General features: G+C 33.0%; 1 protein-coding gene across 5 annotated transcripts in view; it reads left to right on the top strand.

Annotated features, from left to right (window-relative positions):
• Positions 1-24,077, top strand: part of NLGN1 (neuroligin 1) — a 1,063,794-nt gene that overhangs the window by 523,580 nt on the left and 516,137 nt on the right. For 3 of the 5 annotated variants that reach the window (XM_051983187.1, XM_051983186.1, XM_051983189.1), the window contains one exon: positions 18,907-18,966. The exons of the other annotated variants lie outside the window; for them this stretch is intronic. In XM_051983187.1, the coding sequence (XP_051839147.1) occupies positions 18,907-18,966 (60 nt within the window). The remainder of the gene's footprint in view (positions 1-18,906; positions 18,967-24,077) is intronic. 5 annotated transcript variants of the gene reach the window in all.

A 24,077-nucleotide genomic window follows, 5' to 3' on the forward strand; every position in this document is an offset into this window, starting at 1 on the left:
CAATCCCTGTGAAGAAACAATTGCTTTTTTGATGTTCCTTTTTCTTCAGAGCTCTTCTCCCTGCTCTACCTATTCTTTTGGACTCCTCTCTTGACAAATAATTTGAGAGTGTAAAAATGCAGATCCTGAAACATGGGTACATGTTCTTTTTGTCGTTGCTGTTACCACAGGGTCACAGGAAAAGGATCAATGTGTGCTATTGTGATAGTTTATGTCGCCAAAATGGAACAACACTATTTTACTGTCTAGTTCATAGAGTTGTTGTGAGAGAAAAACAATTAGCAAAGTTTAAAGTGTTTCAACAACAATATCTACTATTATTATCACCTTTTATTAATGACTAATTATTATAAAGTGATTATTTAAAAATGAAACCAAGTCAAAGTGAAAAAAGCATTCACCTTTGGAGAAATAATTGTGTGTGAGGAGCAATTACCTCATAATTGTTCCAAAATTAATATAATTTGTAAATTGTATGAACACATCCTACCTTTCTTGTATACTACTTAAATATAGGCTCTAACACAGTCATTGTAGCTGCTTTCTAGACACTGAGTTGTGGATTGTTCAGGGATGCCCAAGCATCATTACAGACACATTTTAACTCAAGCAAAGGAAGCCTTGAGACTTAACTCAAGGCTCTCCAGAACATTTGAATACATATAAAAAAGGGAAGAGGGCAAAAGGTAAAGGGTACTTTGGGGCCCTGGATATTAAGGAGACAAACATTAACCTGGATGTCACTCTGATAGAAAGACAAAATGAGAATAGAATGTGGTTGGTAATTCAGTGTACAAACTATCTAATCATGGAGGATTCTAGAAAAGGGGAATGAAAGTACAGAGCAGTAGGAGCAAATGGAGGTGGATAAAAAATAATTCCTAAGAAATAGACAGTGTGTTTCAAGACAAAGTCTGGACTGCCAAGTACAATATCCCATACAATAGTCCAAAAAAAGTGAATTATTCTAATTAGACATGAATCCATCCGTCTCTTAATTAAAAAAAAATCCCTATAACAAAACACTAAAATGTAAGGCGGTATTATTCAGTTTGCAAAAACATGTCTTATGTACTTCATTCCAATAGATCCTCATACAACCCTAGGAAGTAAATACAAGGATATTTCTATCCTCATTTTTAGATGAGGACAGTGAGACTTGGATTTTAAATGACTTGCCTATGGTCATGCAGCTACTAAATGTCACAGGAAAGGTCTGAATTCAGACAGTCTTAACTCCAAATCCAGCTACAATAAATAAATAGTTTCTGTTTAAGGTTTTTTTTTTAATTCCCCCCCAAAAGGCACAGCTAAAATGGCAATAGTTAAATATGTGAGTTACTTATGTCGTCTTTGATGAATTTGAACTCTGACAAAAAGCAGCTTGATTTGGGGCATGCTATTTGCCTGGAGGAACAAGAAGAGTGAGTGAAGGGAGAAGAATCGATAATTTTCAGGCTTCTTATCCTATATTGATTCTTGTAATCCAGCAACCATTAACCACTTGACAGATAAGCTTCTTTTAAGATGGCTTGTTTATATTTTAAAAATCAAATGCTTTAATTTTGCTCATGGGTTTCCCAAATGCAATAATTCTAAATCGACTTCCGCCACTTTGAGTTTCCCTTTCTCCCCTCAAAATCATTCTTAAGCTCCCAATATTCAGGAAAGCTTGTGTTAGCAACAACTTCTTGTGAGTACATTCCAGAAAAGGATGTCGTCTTATTCATCAGTCTCACAAATGATGTACAGATAACTGAAGACTCTCTCTTGGAGAATGAAGATCCAGAAAATGTGTTTTGTATATGAATATATATATATTTTAAAATATGACTTTCTTTGGAGTATATCATTTTTACCCTTTCCCAGAAAGTCTTGGTATTGTCACCAGCTAAAGTATTAGAAATGCCAACTTGTCCCAAACCTGTCAACTCTCACCCTAATGAGGACGATTAGAATAGAAATAAAAAACTCTGATGACATCTTGTTTTTAAAAAATCTACATTAAAAAATATTCAGTATACCCAAACTTGACAATCTGCCTGCAGTTTTTATTTGTATTGTCTTTTTGTTGATAAACAGCTTCCCTTCTGTATTAGTCAAGGAGAAAGTAGGAAATGGAATCCTTTAAAAATGAGACCATTTTGAATTTTGTACTTCTACATAATGACTCTATGTGAAGTTACACCTGTTTTCATCTACAATTTCTCTTCTGTCTGCTTTACTAGAAGAGAGAAACCAATGGATTTCATCAGCTTATTTATTGCAAATCTTTTGCATCACTATCTAGGCAAAGTGTACTGCTCAACTCAGCAAATGCTTCTGTTCCGACAAGATTTCAATCCAATGGGCACTACCTCTGTTTCAGACAGTAGTCTAAGCTCTGGCAAAACAGACCAAAACTAAATGGCCCCTGACTTCAGGGAGTTTACCTTATTTTTCTTTTTAAAAAAGCCTCCTTAACTTTTTCCAGAATGTTGCCCTGAGTAATCTTTTTAATTCTGGAAGAATTTAGATCATGGATTTTTAAGTATATTGCAAATAAACATGCATCAATACTGTGTGAAATCTGTGATTTCAGACTGCATCCTGTCTGCACTAGAGTAAATGGTTTCATGAGTTGTTGTGGCCAATGATATGCATACTGCAAAGGCTTCCATTCTGCATTTCCTTCTGCCTCTGTGCTTACACAGCTCTCACCACCTTGTTTGGTACTTATAATTCTTGTTGACTTAACTTGGCTACTCCTTTTCAATATCCTTCATTGAACCATATTATGTGGCTTGCATCTTAACAATAAGCTTTGTCTTGAATCCTTTCCACACTTCTTTTTCTTACTGTGTTTCCTCTTTGCCTTCTCCTCTTCTTATTCTCTCCTTCTCCCTCTCCCTTCTCCTTTTCTCTTCTCTCTCTCTTCCTCTCCTTCCATTGCTCTTCTTTTTCTTCCTCTTCTTCCTGTTCTTCCTCTTCTTCTTCTTCCTCCTCTTCTTCTTCCTTCTCCTCCTTCCTATAATTATCACTTTTGTGCTAGTGATTTGCAGCTCTACATATCAAACCCTAAATTTTCTCCTGAGATCTAGCCCCTCATGAGTACTTATCTGTTAGACACTTCTAATTAGTTGTCTTGTAGGTATCTCAAACTTAACATACTCCTTAACATCATAACTCATTATCTATTCCTCATTGTTGATTTCCTTATTAATTAGTACGGCTTTCAAAAATTTGGGGACAATAACCCACTGAAGAGTATGAGGATGAAGTATTAGTAGAGAACCATACAGACTTAGAAGTGTTTCTTGATCTTAGAGATAATCTAGTATAATCACTGTGTTTTATAAGTGGGAAAACTGAAGCTCAGAGATATTAAATGATTTTCTCAATATTATACTGTAAGCAGACCCAGTATTTATAACCTAGATATTTACTTTTCACAGAAACATGCTGTAGAATCATAATTGTTACATGCAATATAGTTTTATTTGTTTGTATTGGCATATGTATATATTATAATACAAATTACAATTATATTTAGATAAAAATTATGGAAATCTATCTATATTTATATCTTCTATATCTTTTCCCATCACTCTATATAATTATTCAACTGCATTAAGACTTATGGTTTTCCCTGTATATGTGAATATAGACTTATACCAGTGTGTGTATATGACATATGTGTGCATATGCATGTGTGTGTTTATCCTATGCATATATAGTCACAGTAGCCTTTATATAAATATACAAATACATACACACACACAAACACACACACACACACACATATAATTTATTTTATATTTTTTCACTGTCACATTTCAAAATATTCCATGGATCATTAGACAATTAATTGGGGAAAAAATAGAATCAAAATATAATAAAATGTGGATGTGGACTAAAGAATGGGCAGACTGAATAGAAGTATTGAGCTAAAATAATATGCTATCATTTTGTAACACCAAATAGTGAAAATGTACTAGAGGGGGAACCAGAATGCATGAAGTATACACTAACTTGCTGTGTGACCTTAGATTGGTCACTATAACTCCTTAGAGTCCTCAGGATTTTCCTTTGTAAACCCAAAAGACTGGGCTGCATGAGCCTATATACCATTTTGTTTTAGTCCCCATACATATTCCACTCTCTTCTGTTTCAGAAAGTCACATAATCAGAATTCACGATAAGCTATTAAATAAAAAATTTCAAAAAATATAATTTAAGATGACATTATAATCATAGACAGGAAATGACTGAGGTTATATTCTCTCTTCCCCTGATATTTCTTTTGACCAGAAATCATTTTAATTAGCCAGACTTTCAGAGAAGATACCTAAAGCTTCCCTAATTGTCCCAAATAATATGCTTGAGTATATTTACTTTAAGGGATTTTGTATTATATCTACTAATGATTTTTAACCATGAAAATGGAAGTTTAAAATTTTCATAGTCAGTTCAGCTATGTATACACATTTTGAAAATGCAAAGTTGTTTCAACAAGGTTGATATATTAAGGAACATTTTGAGCACAAGGGAAATTTCAAGAAACAATGAGAATGAGTAACTGCCCCAATTCACAATAAGTCTCATATTCCAATCTGATGGCCCGTGTACACTTATATTTTAGGGCTTTGAAACATGGCATATTTGTGCATATTATCTGGAGCAAGTTGAGCCTCAAGTTGAGTAGAAAGGCTGGTCTGCCCCACTTCTTCCCCTTTTCCCCAGGTTAATCAGCAGCTCAAGGCCATGGATGCCACCATGATTTATTGTAGCATATTTTAGGTATTTCTTAACCATTTAACATGCATAAAACGGTGCTATTTTTATTGGATTCTTATTTTTAATGTGTCACTCAAGAAGTTTGGAGCTTGGTGCCCCTCAGTCATCTTCCTTATAAACTCTGTGGTTTTATAAATGCATGATTTTACTTAGCTTGGTGCTTTAGGGCAATGCACATGTCACATTATAGCAGAACTACTTGTTTATGACTATCTTTTTTATTGTAATTAAATATCATTTTTTCTATTATATTTTCTCTGATGTTTTTCATAAATTTTACCAACTGTTTTCCATACAATATCCTAGTGAGTTTGATACTATTCAAGTCTGGAATACATAAAAGCATTTATTAAGTATTTATACTGTGCTAAGTCATTTGCTGGGTCTTGTAGAAGTATTCCCATCACACTGCCTTCTTTTGTTTTTAAATAGGAAAATTAATTTATATATGGAATCACATGATTGCTGCCAGAATTTCAGAGATGCAAATGACTTTGGAGACCATTGAGGAAACCTAAGTTAACTGGAATCCCCTCTCCAATGTTAATTTTTCACCCAACTTGTGTTTGAAGACTTCAAATGAAAAGCAAACTACTAGCATATATGGTAACTCAATTTATTTCCGAATGACGCAATTGTAAAGGAAGTCTCCTCCAGCATCTAAAACAGGATAGATGCTTTCACATAGTCATGGTCAGCAAATGTTTGTCAACTGATTATAAATAATAAAATAAATAAATTTGATCTTAGAGCTCCTGTCTAAATATTATTTTTATATTGGTATCTAAGAATTTAGGGTCAGGATAATGTTTCAAAGATTAAGGCATTAAGGATCACAAAGAAAGTCCCAAATCAAGTGATCCAAAAGGGGTCACAAAGAGTTGGACATGACTGAAAATAACTGAATAACAAATGAAAATGAAAGAGAAGCCCTGATGTAATATTTTTCTCTAAATGATAATATTCTCTGGGAGCAGATTTCTTGGAGGGCTTCTGGAAGCAGCCTTAGTTTCAGTTCAGAGTAATAATCACCTCAAATGCAGCCAGCTATTCAATGCTGTGTTGTCTTCTTCAAAATTACCTGGTTAGAGGCTTATCTCTTTCCTTGGTTCTGAGAGCTCTTGCTGTAGTCCTTTATCTCTTCCAGCTTCTGCCTCTCCTCTGACTCTCTCCAGCCAGCACAAAGGTGGAAGTTGAAATGAATCTGACTCTGCCTCCAAGAGTGTGGGCTTCTGTGGGCTTGTGGGAGCTCCTCCTTATTTATGCTCTCTTAAAGGTGTGAACTCTACTAAGGACTAAGTACATAAACATTGTCTTTATCAATTCCAGTGACTTAGCACCTTGTTTTGAGTTCTGGCCCATAACACCGATCCCAGGAGGTAGATCAGATGTACTGAGATAAAACCCACTGTTCACATTTAGAAAGCTAAAGAAGGCAATGAGTAATTCGAGTTTTTGCATTCCCAGGGAATATCTCTCTGGGAAGATGCTAGAAGACTATCTAAAGAAAATTCATTGGCCAGTTGTCTACAGGACTATGGAGATGGTAAAAGAATGACATGAAACTCTTTGGTCAGAGAATTCATAAGTGCAAGCTGCAGAGACTGAAGAAAGTGACAGAGACTACAAAGTTGTAGAAGGAATACCTAATGTATTGCCAAATACTGAGTACATCCTCTGTTCCTTAGCTTTATCTTCCATTCCCTAGTTTTATCTTCTCTTCCTAGATAAGAATCTGACAGATAAGGTTAGAGCCTTAGATTTCACCTGGAAAACATGAACTGAATAACTTATTGTTGAATAAAATAAGAGCCATAACAGTTGAGTTGCTAAAAAGCTGAACTTGAAGTCTGTTAAACTTGAGTTCAAAATCCCAGTCTGATATTTAGGTTTTGTAAATGATTTCCCTTCTGATGGTGGTTTTCTCCTTGAAAGTCTTTCTAGATCTAAGTTTCTTATCCCACTTCCCTAAAGATATTCTTTGTTCTCTCCATCCTCTGTTACCTCTCCTCTCTAACTCTGTTACCAAGCCCCTTTCCATTATTCCTTTGCAATTAGCTATTTGATATTCTCTCTACTTAATTTCTTTTCATAAATTAAAACTCTTCATTATTTTTTTTTCATAAATTTGCAGAAGTCAATTATCAACCAATAAAAGATTAGGTCAGAGTATGCAGTGGACCGAGTTACATATGACCTATCTCCTTCCATAGAGAATTTTTGTTTTCATATGTAGTATTGAGAGTAATATTGTAACATTATAAGAGGATAAACATTTTATTTCAATGCAAAATGGTCTTCCTGTCAGAAAAAAAAATACTTCATCTTTTTTTTTCAAAGTTTCCTTCCAACTCACATACTAATTATTATTGCTTTGTTGTCAGTCTTATACCTATCTGAATCAATCAAAAATCAGCATCTATTAAGCACCTACTTTTTTCTAGATCCTTTGCTAGGTCCTGGATATAATAAAACAAATACAATACCTGTCTTCAAAGCACTTAAATTCTGTTCAAAGTGACCACTTGCATAAATATAAGTACATTCAAAATAAGTAGAGAACATAGAATAGCCTTGTGCCAACTTGAGATCTATTGTGCCAATAAAGAGTATATTGTGATTTTCCTAAATCTCAGGTCAGAGTGGCACTCTCCTTTTCAGTCAGATATAACTATTCCCTGTTACTTTGAGGAACAATGATATAGTCATTCATTGACCATTTAAATAACTTCTCAATTTTCATTCCTTTCCACTTTTCCAGCCTTCTTACAAATTCTCTTCTCCACACACTGATGCAGCCATACTGGCCCTTTAAACAATATACCCCATCTCCCTTCCCCAAGTCTTCTGTTTGCTCTTCTCCTGAGATCTCTCCTCCCTTACCACCACTCCTTAGTATACCAGGCTTTTTGTAATATAAGCTCTCTCTGGATAGGGACTGTTTTTGCTTTTTTTTTTTTTTTTCATATACCCAATTCTCTATCCTATAATAAGCAATTAACAGGTTATTTATTCATTTATTTTTGGGGTGAAGTGATTAGTGTTATGTGACTTGCTTGGGGTCCCACAACTATTAAGTGTTAAGTGTCTCAGACTGTATTTGGACTCAGGTCCTTCTGCCTCCAGAGTTGGTGCTCTTTCCACTGCCTTATCTAGCTGCCCCATCATTAATATTTTCTGCAAACAAAAGGGTAAATTATCCATGGAACATGGACACTTGGATCTGTTTTCACTCTCTTATCCAACACATATACAGAAGTTCCATAGCCTGATTCATGCCTAGTTAAAGGCATATTTTACATGTTCTTTATCTGTTTTGCCATTGGTCACCAAATTTTATGGGATTGGTCTTAACTATATCCAACTATATCTCAAGGTTTACTTCTTAAGTCCCATTTTGAAGGCCTGAATTTTATTTTGATTTGAACAATATGAACATTAATTAAAATCTACCATTTGTAAAAAAAAAAAGTTAATATAGAATTATGACTCTAGTAGAAAATGGAAAGTTGATGACTTTTTTAACACTATTTTTTTTTTAATTTCCATTTGTATAACCAGTGATTTTCATTGTTGGGATGGTTTCAAGTAAGATAAATTCAATAATATAGAATGAATATGGATTATAACAGACTTTTTTGCTTTCAATCATATTCGTATCCTCAAGGGATTCATGTTTTGATGACAGGAAATAGAGCTATCAACAGATTTCAAATAAGTAAAATTCAGTGGTTTGATAATGAGCCAGGGAACCTTTAGGCTCTACATCTGTAGAGGCTGATTCCATGAAGTCATTGTATTTTAATGTCACTCCAACTGGAGGGATGGGGGTTGCGGAAGGGAGAAGGAGCTAAAATATAATTCTGTATTATTGTTATTTAAGACTCATCATACCCTTGCCATCATGCCATGTGTTGTTCAAAACCCAGAATCAAATCTTCTACAATCCTGCTCCTGGTTTGACAATCTTAATTCGATTCCAGTAACATGACAAATCCCCGAGAAAAATATTTAGCCCTTGTCCAATTGCTCCCAACTAGCTACAGTAATACCTTTTAAATTTGCCAATTCTGTGAAAATTGGCTTAGGGATTCCATAAAGTCCAGAGACATGTACCTCAGTGGCCGCAGGGGTAAGTAAAGGGTGGAGGGAAAGGGGATTGAAAGATCATTAACTGAGGCTTTCCATCCACAACATTATAACTCATTGGAGCCTGAAGCCCTCAATAATCCTGAACATTTCAAAGACTCATTCCAGGGAGAAGGATACATTTCTCATGACCAGCTTCCCTAGTCAGGCACTAATAATACTCCCAACCTCCTTGCCTTCTGCAGATATGTGTGACACAGAGTACGGATAATTTGGGCTGAATTGAGTCTATAATGAAGGAATTTATAATCAGTTCTAATGTATTTGAGAGCAAAAGTATATTAGCCCTTCATCAAAAGCAATGATAAAAAGCCACGTTAATATGGGTAGAGAGTAATTATTTCAGAGCACATAATTATTCTCCAGCTAAGGACAGAGGGATGCTATATTTTTACTTTTAAATAAAATATATCTTTATATTCAAAATATATAAGTATAAACATTTATAAGCACACATGCATATATTTTAACTTTTATGACCAGACTTCCTTTTGTGTTCTGAGGGGAAAAAGGCAGTCTCCTTTGAAATACCATAGGGGTGTGAGTTGTGATTATGCTAATAGAGAAGGAAGTATTTTGTATTTGACTGATGATAGGGTTCATGGGTAGGAGACTTCTCTTTACAGGAACATACCTCTTGTTGTTCCAGTAGGGCAACTCTTGGCTGTCTAGAAGACAAGTAATGTAATTGACACATGGATTTTTTTTTCTATTACCGCTAATGGTAATTGTGAGTGTGTCCTTATGGTAGCCTAGGCTCTCAGACAGTCTACAGAGAGAACAAATCACTTTTTCCTTTGGCTTTTGGAAGTCCCATCAGCTTTAGATTTGAGAAATTTCAGCTAGTCTCTTAAAGTGCCAGTGTTAAAAATGTGACATCAGAAATTTAAGATGAGTGTGCAGGTCACATGCAATGATGTTGGTTACAGTAACTTATTACTTCTATGTAAAAAAATAATTTTTAAACCTTTTGGTGAAATGACATTCCTCAAATATGTGAGAATCTATTGACATTCTTTCCCCACCCCCATACTGATAAACCACTAAAAAGATATGTAGAGATGAGGAAGAAGAGAGAGAAGGAAAATGTTTTATTGTACATATGTCCTTTTTATTCATTTATTCATCTGATGATGAACCTTATTTATACAAATAATCCATTAACCAATAAGTTTTTATTAAGCACTGGCTCTTTACAGACACCATCATATTTGCAATCAGTTGGTAGTCTATCTAGGAAAAAGTTACTGGAGAAAAAATGCAGTTCAATTGGTTTTACAGGACAGTGGAATGCCTCAATATTTTCTTTTCCATCCAGCATCAATACCCCTTCTCCCCAGACTGATAGTACTTATATTAATTTTATTAATGGAAAAGATCATTGGGAAACTCTGGATTCCCCATATGTTCTTGATGAGGTGAAGTCTAGTTTATGGGGCTCCCAGTATGGGAACCAAAAACATGATAAAGTTTAGGTTTTGGGGTTCCCTTTAGTAGGGAACCAAATGATAAGGTCTAGAATTAGGGAACCAAAATGAGATTAGGGTTTCTGGTGGTCAGAAAGTTAAATGATAAGGTCTAGTGGCAGATTTGGGGTTTAGGGAACTAAATGGAGAGGTTTGGCTCCCCTGCACCACCTTGGGATTCAGCACAAGGGTAGGGAGTTTTGGAGAACCCCCTTCTGGAGATACAGGAATTCTATGTAAAGGAATTTACAATCTCAAAAACCTAGATTGTTAAAAGAGATTTATTACAGGGATTGGGAAGTAAGGTTAGAAATCTTGACAGAGAAGCATAAAGTCTTGTTAGGGAAATTGGTGAGAGTAAAGAGAGAGTAGCATTGGAAAAGAATATTATTCCAGTGGGCAGAGGCCTCCTTGGCATAGCATGGTATGTTTAGAACCTCTGCAAATAGAAGGTTTTAGATCGGCTGTTTTATAATAGGAGCTTTGGCTACAAGCTTAAGGGGGCTCATGGGTGGAGTTCCAAATTGGTTCATGTACTGCTGGGTTTCAGCTTGAGCTGGAATTTGAATAGAATTGAATGAGTTTCTTTAATTCAATAGAGTTGGAATTCTTTTGCTCAAAACTGAACTAACCCCACCTAGATAACAGAACGTAACTGTTTATCTTATTTCCCTTGGGCAGGGTCCTTCAATAAAGTCAGAATTGAAGGGATTTTCTCCTTCAAGGATTTTAGAGTTTCATGGTCTCTTCTTCAATATCTTTTTTTGTTTGTTCCAGTCATCTGACTTTTCCATTGCTCCTGACTCTCTGCCTCTTCTTTTGCCACTCCCTTCCAGACAAATAGTTTCAGAGCAATTAATTTTCATGATTCAAGAAAGAGTATGCAATTTTTGGTATATAATACTCTTCTGCTAACATAGGAAAACATTGAAGGACTGAATATCTCTGTTAGCAGAGAGAAGCAAGAAGGATTGGAAATATTGCTAAATGAGAAGGTAAAAAGGAGAAGTAGAGACGTTTTTTAAAATTAAGTGTTTTATTTTTTCTCAACTATATATAACATATTTACTTTTTTTTTAAATTGTGAATTCCAAATATTCTCTCTTTCCCTCCCTTCCTCCCACCTCATTGAAAAGTCAAGCAATTTGATATAGGCCATACATATGAAATCATGTAAACTGTATTTCCATATTAGTCATTGCAAAACAAAATATAGATTTAAAAATATTAAGGTAAAATATGCTTTGATTTGCATTCAGACTAGACCAGTTTTTTTTTTTTTTTTTTTTTGAGGGGGGTGGGGAGGTGGTTAATATTTGTTATCATGAATCCTTTGGAATTATCTTGGATTGTTGTAATGTTCAAAGTAGCTAAGTCATTGGCAGATGATCACTATACAATATTGTTAGTGTACAACGTTCTTCTGGTTTTGCTTCCTTAATTGACATCAGTTCATATAAGACTTATTTATCTGCAAGAATCCTGCTTGTCATTTTCTTATAGCACAACAGCTTTCCATCACAGTCATATATCACAACTTAGGTAGCCATTCCCCATTTAATGGACATCCCCTCAATTTCTAATTCTTTGCCACCACTAAAAGAACAACTGTAAAACTTTTTGTACATATAAGTTGTTTTCCATTTTTTAATCTCTTTGGAATTCAAATATGGTCTTCTGGTTATAGTTTCAATTTGTTTTTTAGATGGTTGGATCAATTCACAACTCTGCCAACAATTTGTTAGTGTTTCAATTTTCCTACATCTCTTCCAACATTTGTCATTTTCTTTTTCTGTCATATTAGTCAATCTGTTAGGTGTGAGATGCTATCTCAGAGTTATTTAATTTGTATTTCTCTAATCAATAAGAATTCAGGGCTTTTCTTCAGATGAATATAGATATTTTGTTTTTTTCTTCTGAAAAATGTCTATTTATATCCTTTGACCATTTATAAATTGGTAAATGATTTGTATTCTTCTAAAATAACTCAGTTCTCTATATTTTTGAGACATGAGGTCTTTATCGGGAAAACTTTTTGTAAATCCCTTTCCCCTCCTGGTTTTCTGCTTTCTTCCTAATTTTGGCTTCATTAGTTTGTGAAGCACTTAAAAAAAATAATGTAAATAAAAGTATCCATTTTACATTTCATATTGCTCTCTATCTCTTGTTGGATCATAAATTCTCCCTTTATCCTTAGATCACGTAAACTATTCCACATTTCCTAATTTGATTATATTATCACTCTTTGTATCTAAATCTTATATCCATTTTGAACTTGTTTTAGTATAAAATGTAAAGTGTTTGTCTATAGTTTCTGCCTAACTTCTTTCTAGTTTTCCCACAAGTTTCTGTCAAATAGTGAGATATTTCAAAAACTTGGATCCTTAGATTTATCAAACACTGGATTACTATGATCATTAAATACTTTATATAGTATACTTAATAATCTTTTCAAGTACTGATCTAACACTATTTCTTAGCCAATATTAGATAATTTTGATGATCTCTGCTTTACAGTAAAGTTTGAGCTCTGTTATGGTTAAGGTATCTTTTTTGTAATTTTTATTGAGTTTTTTTTTTTTTTTTTTTTTTTTTTTTTATTCTTGAACTTTAGTTCTTCTGGATAAATTTTGTTATTTTTTTCTAGATCCATAAAGTATTTTTGGTAGTTTGATATGGCATTAAATATATTAATTTCGGTAGAATTATCATGTCTGTTACATTGGCTCAGCTTACCCATAAGCAATTAATATTTTTCTGATTGCTTAAATTTGATTTTGTTTGTGTGAAAAGTGATTCATAACTGTGTTCATATAGTTCCTGAGTCTGTATTATCAGCGAGAACCCTATACATTTTATATATCCTATAATAATTTTAAATACTCTTGTGATTAGACTTTGTGATATATAAAAATGTCAATGATTCATGTGGGTCTATTTTAAATTCTACAACTTTACTAAAATTATTAATTATTTAACTAATTTTTTTAGTTGATTCTTCAAGTATACCATTGAATCATCTATAAAAAGGGATCATTTTGTTTCCTCATTAACTATTCTACTTTTTTCTATTTCTTTTCTTTTTTATTGCAATAGCTAGCATTTCTATATTGAATAAATAGTCATAATAGCGATCATCTTTGCTTCACTCTTAATCTTATTGGGAAGGCTACTCCCCATTACAAATAATGTTTGCTAATTGTTTTAGATGGATACCCTTCATAATTTTAAAGAAATTTTCATTCACTCCTATTATTTCTAGTGTTTTAATAGGAATAATTATTGTTTTGCCAAAAGCTTTTCCTGAATTTATTAAGATAATCATGATTTTTGTTATTGATATGATCAGTTATGCTAATAATTTCCCTAATATTGAACCAGTTTTGAAGTCTTAGTATCAAATCCACTGGAGTAATTTTTTTTTAAAAAAATCAAAATAATAGAATATTTGAGTTTGCCTTTGTAACATTTTTCATAGTTATGATCTACATGTATCTTATGTGGAATGAGGAAATCAGAGCACTCCCAAAGTGTAGAGTCTTACTGTTCTTCAAATTGAATTTAAGTTTTTTTAAGAGCAAAAGAGGTTCCATTTCTATCATTGTATATCTGACATCTAGAACAGTATCTGCCACAAAGTAGGAGCCAAATGAATGCTTTTTGAAATGCTTAATAGAAGTTAAATATAAGGAGAGCTTACTTAAATTTAATTTCTTTTCCTACTTTCAAAGTTTAATTTTGAGAATAAGAGCATATGGCATCTTTACTCTATATATTTATGTATCTATATGCATGCAATACATATATGCTTATACATATTTTACATGAAAATAAATACAATTAGAATAAAAAAGGGAATTGGGAGAAAATCTGTACATCAAATATTTTAAAGAAGAATCCAATTTCCAAGATATGTAGGAAACTTATCGTTAATACCTAAAACCAAAACATTTCCTCATTGGATGTCATCAAAGGTCTGAACGATTCATTCACAGAAAAGAGCAATACACACTTATACCAACATACACACAGAGATATTGTTTTACTTTCCTTAAAAGATTATCCACTGGAACAAGCATAGCAAAAATGAGTTAAGAAGAAAAGTGACAACCCACTTAGACCAACTTAATTGCTATTTATTGCTATTCACGAGGGTAGAAAAAGCATAGATATTGTTGGGGCTGTTGCTGAGAGGGGAATTATCAGTGTGAGGCCTCTGTAATCACAGTAGATTGCACATAGTAGGGTGAGAGAGATATCCATATTCTGATTGAAAGCCTAGAATTCTCAGTTTGAAACTTGTCAAGATTTGACCCACATTACACTAATGGGATACTGTGCTGTTATCAATGATACCAGAAAAGTGAGAATATTTTCTAAATCATCTAAAAAGAAGTAAGGCATGAAGCAAAAAAGAAATGAGAAATTTAATCATAATAGTACGATTCCAGCAAATGGAAGGAAAAGGGTAAATACTTAGTCTTTGAGTTAATTATCATTGACCTCCTTGAATCCTTGCAGGGAAGACATATACCTGTCAAACCAGTTTCCACTGGCTAATAATAAGCTTTTTATATCTACCTTGATATACATTCTCATCTTTACAACACTACTTGTGTAGGCTGAGTCAGTATTTTTGTAGTATAGAAGACTAGGACTCTCTTAGACTCTGTGTCCCCTTGTTTTGTTCATATGTCACCACAAAATAGTGAAATCCCCTCCCCAATGTCCTTTCAGACACTGGTTTCTATCAACTCCACATTCTTGAGCATGAAAGACTTTAAAATGCAAGGAGCATCTTTTAAAAATATATATCATCAGTTTCATCAAAAAACTAGTATTCATCACTATAAATTTTTATGAAGAAAATTTGTTGATGCTGTACTCTCAGAAAATCCCTTTGTGGGAATGGAATCCCAACACCCTCATTTCCCTTCACATGCCTACATCCATTACTATCACTACCTGCCTTTAGAAGTCTATATGAAATAAAGAAAGCACATTGAAATACACTTATTTAGAGAAAATTAATAGAATAATAGATTCAGAAATCAGACTTTTAGGGCAATTGAACTATCTCTCTCATTTTTCTGATGAAGAAGCCAAGTCCTAGAATAATTAACTAACTTCTACAGAGTTACACAATCAGTTAATGTTTGAGATAGAATTTGAAGGCTACTGCCTGCAGTAGCTTAGATCAATTGTTGAACTTAGGTCGATTACTTCAGGAAACATGTCTTCATGAGGAAATAGAGTATATAAATGGAGCCAGAGAAGCCCTAAAACAAGTTTGGAGTATGGGCAGAGAAACATATTCCTTTTTTTTTTTTTCCAGAGGAACATATTTCAATGGAGATTTCATTGCTCCAGTATCTCACAACTTCAAAAAACTAATGTTTCTATTAATATGTAACATTCCTAAAGAAGGCTTATTCTCAAACCACAATCATTGAATCTTGGTGGCCACTTTGCCATTCTCCAAGGAAGTCAGTCAAATGATCGTCCACCTTGGATATTGTAAGATGAAAATTAAACAAGACTCTTCTTTCCCCAATGCCCATTAGGTCAAGAGCCATGCCCAACATGGAAGGGAGGACTTGAACTCAACACCTGGCCCTTTTTGTATGTGACAGCAAATAGAAATGAAGTGATAATCCTGCAGCACTACCTTGAGGTGGAAAATGTTATTGTTTCTTTATATAGTTAGTCTGCATGATTTTTTGTTTTTTTTTTTCCTAAGAATTTACTTGAAATATCAAACATAACTTCTATCCAGTAATGATCTGCGGCATGCACTACATTAATAGGTAATGAGTAAAATCATTAGACCTATATTATCCACGTTAATAGGGATGTAGAAATTGGGCAACAAATCATCATATTAGGCTTTCTATTTTCTGTGCTCCAAGGAGCACTTATGAATGAAACTTTTGAAAAGAAAATGTTTATGTTGGAAAGTGGTTTGGCAGATATTGAGCTTATGGCCACATCATAAACCATATAAGACTCCGATGATGGATTTATGATATGACTATTATAGATCATGGCATAGAAAATAAAAGAAAAAATTTAGATCAAGTTCTTTTTACTATAATGGTTAATTTCACAGCCAAGGGTGAAATGAGAATTCTTAAATAAACAACAGATAGAGGGAATCACAAAACATAAGTTAAATATTTTGTAATTATGTGAAAGTAAAAAGCTTTTGTGGGTAACAAAAAGAATAAAAAGGTGATATGCTTAATTGGGGACAAAGTTTTTGTACCAAATATCTCAAAAGATTTGATTGCCAGGATATATAGGGAACCCACACAAATATGCAGAACATAAAAATCATTCCTCAGTTGATAAATGATCAAAGGATATATGCAAGCATTTCTAGAGAGAATTGCAAACACTGAAAAGAAACATTTCAATAGTTCTCGTATTTGAGAATGTCCTTTAAAACTAGAATTATATTCCATATATTTCTCTAAAGCAGTGATTGAGCACAGATTTCTTTAGCATGTAGAAAATAAACTGGTCTTCCTAATGATGACATATATGTCTGTGCTCTAGAAATGTTTTTGAACAATCATGGTCTTTGCACTTGGGTAAGATTGCAATATAGAGAAGTAAACTACATTGTTGTAAAAAGTGGAAATTTCTGATGTGGAAAAATCAAGAATCCTTGAACCATATGTGTCATTTTAACTCTGTTCTAACATATTTGAAGTGTTTGGAATTGATATGAAATGATAACAGTCAAACAAGAAAAGAAAATTCCATTGAGTTTCAATTAATTAAGGGCCATTTTTCTGGACAATTCCTATGAATGGGAATGACCCCTTTCAGGTGAAAAAAAAAGAAATTCTCATTGACTGCATGATGAGTAGTTAACAATTCCAGTGGAAAGGAAGTGGAAGGACTTTGAAACTCTCCCTGACAGATGACCTTATAGAAATAACTTTAATGTGTTTACACTTAAGTGATGTTTCTTTGCTTCCAGCTAATATCTTTGAATAGATTTCTGAGCTTTTGAAACTTTTCTGTCATATCCATTTAATAGCAAGTATATTATGTGCTCATTGTTTTTCCCCCTTCAGTTTCCAGCAATGTAGGTTTTCTTTAAGAATCGACTTTCCAGTTTTAGTCCTGAGTTACACACATATACAATATCAGCAGGAATGACTAGAACTTCAAGTCAAAATGTTGAACTGATCTTCTCTATTGAGTGTGCTGTGTTAATGCCTGCTTCTTGCCTATGTGCACTGCATATACTGATACGTCTTTCCTTGTTTCTTTTCCTCTCTTATTTTTCTTATGATTGTTATTTTATGCATGGCAAAATTCTTGCTTATGGCTTTGTGGTTGGCTGCCTTTGAAAATGGAGTGTCTTGTGCTTGTAATGGTTCCTTTTTGCATGTGTATTACTGACTGTCATTTAAACGCAATGTCTATGAAAACAGAAAGAGAAGATGGGATTCCAATGGCATCCTTGTGTGCTGAGGATGAAAAAAAAATGAAAAATAGAGTTGCTTTTCTCATGGCCTTTGATTTCCTTTTTCCTATTCCACTTGAGTCCAGAAAAATTATTATTGCTATTGTTATTATTATTCAAAATAATAAAAATATAGGACATATTCCCACTTATTATTAAGGGAATTATTCTCCTAAAACATGATCCCATTATAACTAACTATTCTGGCCATGAAATCGTATTACGGCTTAATTCCATTATGTCACTAAATTGATTAGTAGACATTAGCCCTACCTCAGCAGGCCCATTGAGAAAGAAACCCAGACTTCCATCTACTCTACCTTTTGCTTTGCTTAAATATAAGCCTTTCTTTGCTAATAAACCTGTCAAGGGTAGCCAGAGGTTGCAAAAATCCTGAATCCACAATTTCATTTAAAGGAGAACATGTGGGAAGGTTGTTTTTTTGTTAATTGAAAGAAAAAAAAAAGGTTTTGGAAAAAGAAACTGTTAGAACTCCAAATGTTAATGTTATTAGTAAAAAGTCTAATGATTTCAGAACTTGCTGCTGTAATTTTGAAATTTTTTTGTCTTAAATACTATATTGACCTATTTTGTTTATTATTTTCACCAATTGAAATTCAGAGAAAGTACTGAGTAAAATAAATTGTTAGCTAATAAAACTGTTTTCTATTTTTATATGTGGTGGGTATTCTTTTAGACAACCTATTCTTTTGCTTGCAATTTGACTTCCATTCCCTGATATATATTTTTTTTTGTATTGGGGGAAAAAAACACTAAACAAACATTGCTGATGATACTTTAGATTAGATGGGAATTATGGGTATTTTTTCTTTAAACAGAAATTGATATTCTAAGTTAATTACTTCCCTGAGTTTTTTGGTTGCTGTTATTGGGGTTTTGTCTTTGTTTTTGTTTTTGTTTTTTGGAATCACCTTTGGTAGTTTTAGTATTTAAAATAATATTGCCCCTCCCATTCAGTCTTGTATATTCTTGAATTATCTTTTTTCCTCCATTTTTCTCCATTCTCAATCCTAGGTCCCCTTACAAAGAAACAGACAGATGATTTAGGGGATAATGACGGAGCTGAAGATGAAGGTATTTTTTTTTGCCGCCAAATCTGATTTGCATGATGAGGCCCCCCAGTCTATTTTTCCACCCTCTTCCTCTTTTTTTGACTTCTTGTCCTTTTTGAAGAGTTCTTTTTCATCCCCGTTTTTGATGTGTTTTGTCTTCTTGCCTGTTGTGATATATATAAACATACATTTTCTTATTTTTCAAAAAATAAACCAACTGTTATTTAGTTCTGCATTTTGGTACCAACCATTAAAATGTTTAAAGAGGAGGGGATTTTTTTTTTTGGGTTTGTTTTCTTGAAAATAAATTTTGACATGTCTCATCCTCCCTTTTGACACAATTTTGTCCATAGAATTTTAACTAACCCCCTGCTCTTTTTAAAGGTCTCTCTGTCCCCCCTTTTGCATGTTTGCTAACCTATGTATTTTACCAAATTCAGAAATGAGTTTATAGCTGTAATTCCTTTAATTTTTAAAAATCTTATACCCATATTATATGAAGAAATAAAATTAACTGATAGCTGCAATAAAGTGTTTCTTAAACAAGATTTCAATTAATTGAAAAGAAATAAATGTTTTTTGATCATTCCAGTACATTACCTCCAAAAGTTAAAGTGCATAGGATTTAAGAAATCATGACTTCTTTTTCAATGATTGTTCTGCTCTTAACAAAATAATAATTATGGTCCTCCAATTCCTCATCTATAAACTGAAGGGTTTGGGACTAGATGTCCAAGTCTGAAATCTCTTCCAACTTTAGATCAATAATGTAATGAATTTATGATTTCATGGCTATAAAACACATATTGTGGACAATATAGCTCACAGCCTCTTTTAGAAAAGTTTTATAACAAGGCAAAATGATGTTGATTTGCTTTCTCTTAGATGAAATGCATTACAAATAAATCATTGGAGAAGAAAAAAAAGATCATTATGCATTCCATATACAAGTAAGATAAAAACTTGATAAATTGTCTACTCTCTCATAATTCTGATTCCTGTACATAGCCTGACCTTAATACACCCTTTGTAAACATTTCAACTGATAATCAGGCTCATTTGTTAGTAACTCAGATTAGATGATTTCTAAGGCCCTTCTTCACTACAGTGTCTAAGCAAACCATTAAACTCTAGGGAATTTACATTGATATATTCAAGTCATTAGGGTACCAGGCATACAGGATACAGTATCAGGCATGGAGTCACAAAGAGTCATCTTCCCAATTCAAATCTAGCCTCTGGCACTTACGAACCACGTTATCTTGGACAGCATTTAACTGTGTTTCCCTCAATTTCCTCATTTGTAAAAAGAACTAGAAAAGGAACCACTCCAGTATTTCTGGGATCACAAAGAGAAGAATATGAATAAAAATGGTAGAATGACATATTAAATGAATGCTTCCTTATTCACTGTTTCCCTGGTTATGATGCAGCTAAAATATACAAATTATTCCTGGGAGATTATCTGAAGCTCAGATAAATTAAATTAATTCAATAGATTTATGGCCATAGGAAAATAAAATTCATTTACTCTGATTTTAGCAATGAGGAAATCCTAGTATCAAAGCTCCATTTTACTACTTATGCCTAAAATCTCAGAATCTGACCATGCTATTAATAAGCTGAGTCACCTTTGCCTTCACAGTTACTATGTATCTGACATAGGACTTGTCTAGTTTTTTTCAATATTCCAAGTATTGCCCCACTATTTATTCTGCCATATGGCCTCTGCCTTAATAACATTAACTATTTATCAATTAGTCCAGTGCACATATTATTACCAGTTATTTTAATAAGTTGTTTAGGAATGAAGATTAATGAAAAATCTGGGGCAGATAAGGATGTGATTTAAAGTAAGAAGTATAATGCTATGGAACCAGAGGTGCTAGTTGAAATTCCTCCTTTATCACTTAATATTTACATGTCTCTGACATATCAGTTTTCTTGTCTTAGTTCTAAAATCTGAACTAAAAAAAAAAATTCAACCAAACATCTGAAAATGAATAGAGGTTGGCGTGAAGTCCTCTTAAGTCCTTTGTAACTCAGAATTTATGATCGTGGAAACTTTATAATATATGCTTTTCAGCTGTTTTAATTAGCTAACTCAATTTGTTGAGGGTAGTGATCATAGTTTGGATACTTTAAAAGACCTCTATTAAATGGGAAATAACAATTTGAAGGTAAATGGCATATTCAGTGTGTGATTTTCATGGAATTTTGGTAATTTATTAATAAAGATTAAACAACAAATAGTCCATGAAATTTTAAATAGAAACATAAAATCTGCCTAATATTTATCATTTGAATATGCCATAAGAAATATTTTTACACAGCATTGAGTAAATAATACAATTTGCAAAATTTTCTGGATTTTTTGAAGGATGACGAGAATATTTGTATCACACAGGCATAGGAATTTTACTGCTGTTGTTTTTAATCTGCCAGAAACATTACAGAATAGTCAGAGAAGTATAAAGGAAATAAGTCCTTTTGGGAGAGCATCTGTCATTTGCAGTACAAGAATATCACAGAGTTAGAGGAGAATAAGAAGATGAGACCTAGTTTGTTGCCCAAAGTCAACATTGGCAGAGTTGGGTTTGAACTAAGGGCACTCAATTCCAAATCTAGTCTCTTCCAACAGCAACATATTGCATCATATTCTTCAGAAGATAGAAGTTTTGATAGTGTCTAATCATTGTCAGTGTTTAGGAGATCTGGTTTTGAAACTCAACATTTTATGAATATTCCCCTCAAGTGAAGCCATAGACATGGTTTCCATTTATTTAGGTGGAATGACAAATAGAGCAAGTGATGTGGAATCAGAAAGACTTACTGGAATTTAGCCTCACACACAAGTGCTGTGTCCCTTGGACAGTACACATAACTCCCATCTGCCTTTTTTCCCTCATCTGTATAATAGGGATAATTATAACACCCATCTCCCAAAGTTGTCATGAGGATTGAATGAGCTAGTGTTTTAAATCATTATGTAAGTTCTATTAGCAATAACAAGAAAAACAATTATAATAACTTTTAAAAATATTTAATATAATAAATATAATAACTATTTTATTAAATATATTTTGATGTATTTTATTTTATTAAATAAGATCACAGGAGATATTTATTTTGTAAATATTTAATATATTGCTGTCTATCCACCAGAAAAAGGTATATAACATTTCATAGGCTTGTTTGGGATAAATTTCATGTTTTAAAATAGTCATTAAGTAAATTTTACATACTTTTAAAAAACTATCAGAGGATAATTTATTTGGTATAGGTTGTGAAGAAATCATAGAAATTATAAACATTTTTTGAAAAATACTATGAAAAGTAGAACATAAAAAAAAAATATTCCAAATAAGCCCATTATTTTTTTTTCTAATAATTCAAAGGCATCATAGTTTAATGGAGAAAATCCTGGAGTTTTAATCAGCAAACCCAATATGGACTTCATTCTTCTCAATGCCATTTACCATCTGTATTATCTTAGAGAACTTATTTCACCTTAATGGACCTTTATTTCAATTTTCTCATCTATAACTCCAAAGTTTCTTCCAGTTCTAAATTTATGAATATATAAACCAAATATCTTTGGAAAAATAACAACACTATTTTAAACTCAATTAGTTCTCATAATATTTCTTTTTTCATTCAGTGTAGAGAAATATTTTTAGAATCAAAGCTAAATGTTCACATTTAACTCAAGCCAAAACTCAGTCAATATCCCACAGCCAAAGAAGCAACAATGATTATACTACACAAAGACACATACACACACTTTTATGTATGTATTATATACATATGTATTTATGTATACATATTATATACATATATTATATATACATACACATTTATGGAATACATTCTCTCATTTGAGCCTCATATTAACCCTGCAAAAAAGTTCAATGGGAATTATTGTTCCCATTTTACAAATGAAGGATTGGAGTCTAGCTTAGAGAATTTCTCACACTTGAAAAGATAGACAAAGAATTCAAATCCCCATTCAAATTCAATCAAAATTCAAATCAAATCATGATTCATGATTCATTTCCTCACAATTTATTTCCATCATACTTTCACATTTCTTTTCAAACAACCCCCCTGTTGAACTGTCTTCATTTGGGGATTACAAAAAACTATTTAGATAGTTATATATATATATTTCCCAATTATATTTCACCCATAACCCAATCATCTTCTTTAAAACTCCTTATCCATTTCAAGGGCCAACTCTTTACCTCTATTAGAACTTGGGCCAGAGGCTGCTTTCAAAATTGAGAGCTGTCTGTTAGTTGCTCTCTTTAATGAGCTATAGTTTCATTATCAAGTACTTTGCTTGCTTTACAACTGCTATTTGTGTCATTCTGAGTATTGCTCCAAACAAGTGGCAGTAATCAGACAGAGCTTACCCACCTACACTTCCACCTCCACACCAATCAAGAGTGAATCATTTTTTTTTTATTTTTTTCCTTTAAAATTCCATAGGGAGAAGTGTATTTTAGAATCTAATAATAACCTTCATGTGAGAGAAAACAAGACCAATGAGAAACTTTTTTTTTTCATGTGGGTAAAACCATAATTTTAGGTTATTACATTTTGGAACTCCTACAAAACTAATAGGTTTTTCATGCAAAGAAAGTGTGTTTCATTAGTTACAGAAAGTCAAAATTGGAAGTCATATTAGTGGTCATCTATTCCAAATAGGTCCTGTGCAGGAATTCAATGGGAATTATGCCTAATAATTCCCATTGAACTTGTACTTGAAATAAGAGAGCCCATTACTTCAGGATGCAATCCATTCCACACTAGAATAGTACTAATAGGTGAAACAAACCTAAATCTTCCTCCTTAAGCTTCCTACCCCTCACTTCTTTCTTCTGGGCCAAGAGGAACAAATCCAATTTCCCTTTTTCACATAATTGACAATAGCTTTTATGTTCTCCTTCAGGGCTTTATCTCCCCTAGATAAAAAATCCTTAAGTTGATGTTTTTGGATATTACATTATGCTGATTGTCCTCTTTAGTTTATCAGTGTACTTCCCACAATATTCTCACTAAGTGTGAACCCAGTACTTTCTATGTGGTTTGAGCTGGGCAGAAAACAGTAAAACTTTTACCTTAGTTACA

This window comes from Antechinus flavipes, chromosome 3, assembly GCF_016432865.1.
Source record: "Antechinus flavipes isolate AdamAnt ecotype Samford, QLD, Australia chromosome 3, AdamAnt_v2, whole genome shotgun sequence".
Classification (NCBI taxonomy): Eukaryota; Metazoa; Chordata; class Mammalia; order Dasyuromorphia; family Dasyuridae; genus Antechinus; species Antechinus flavipes.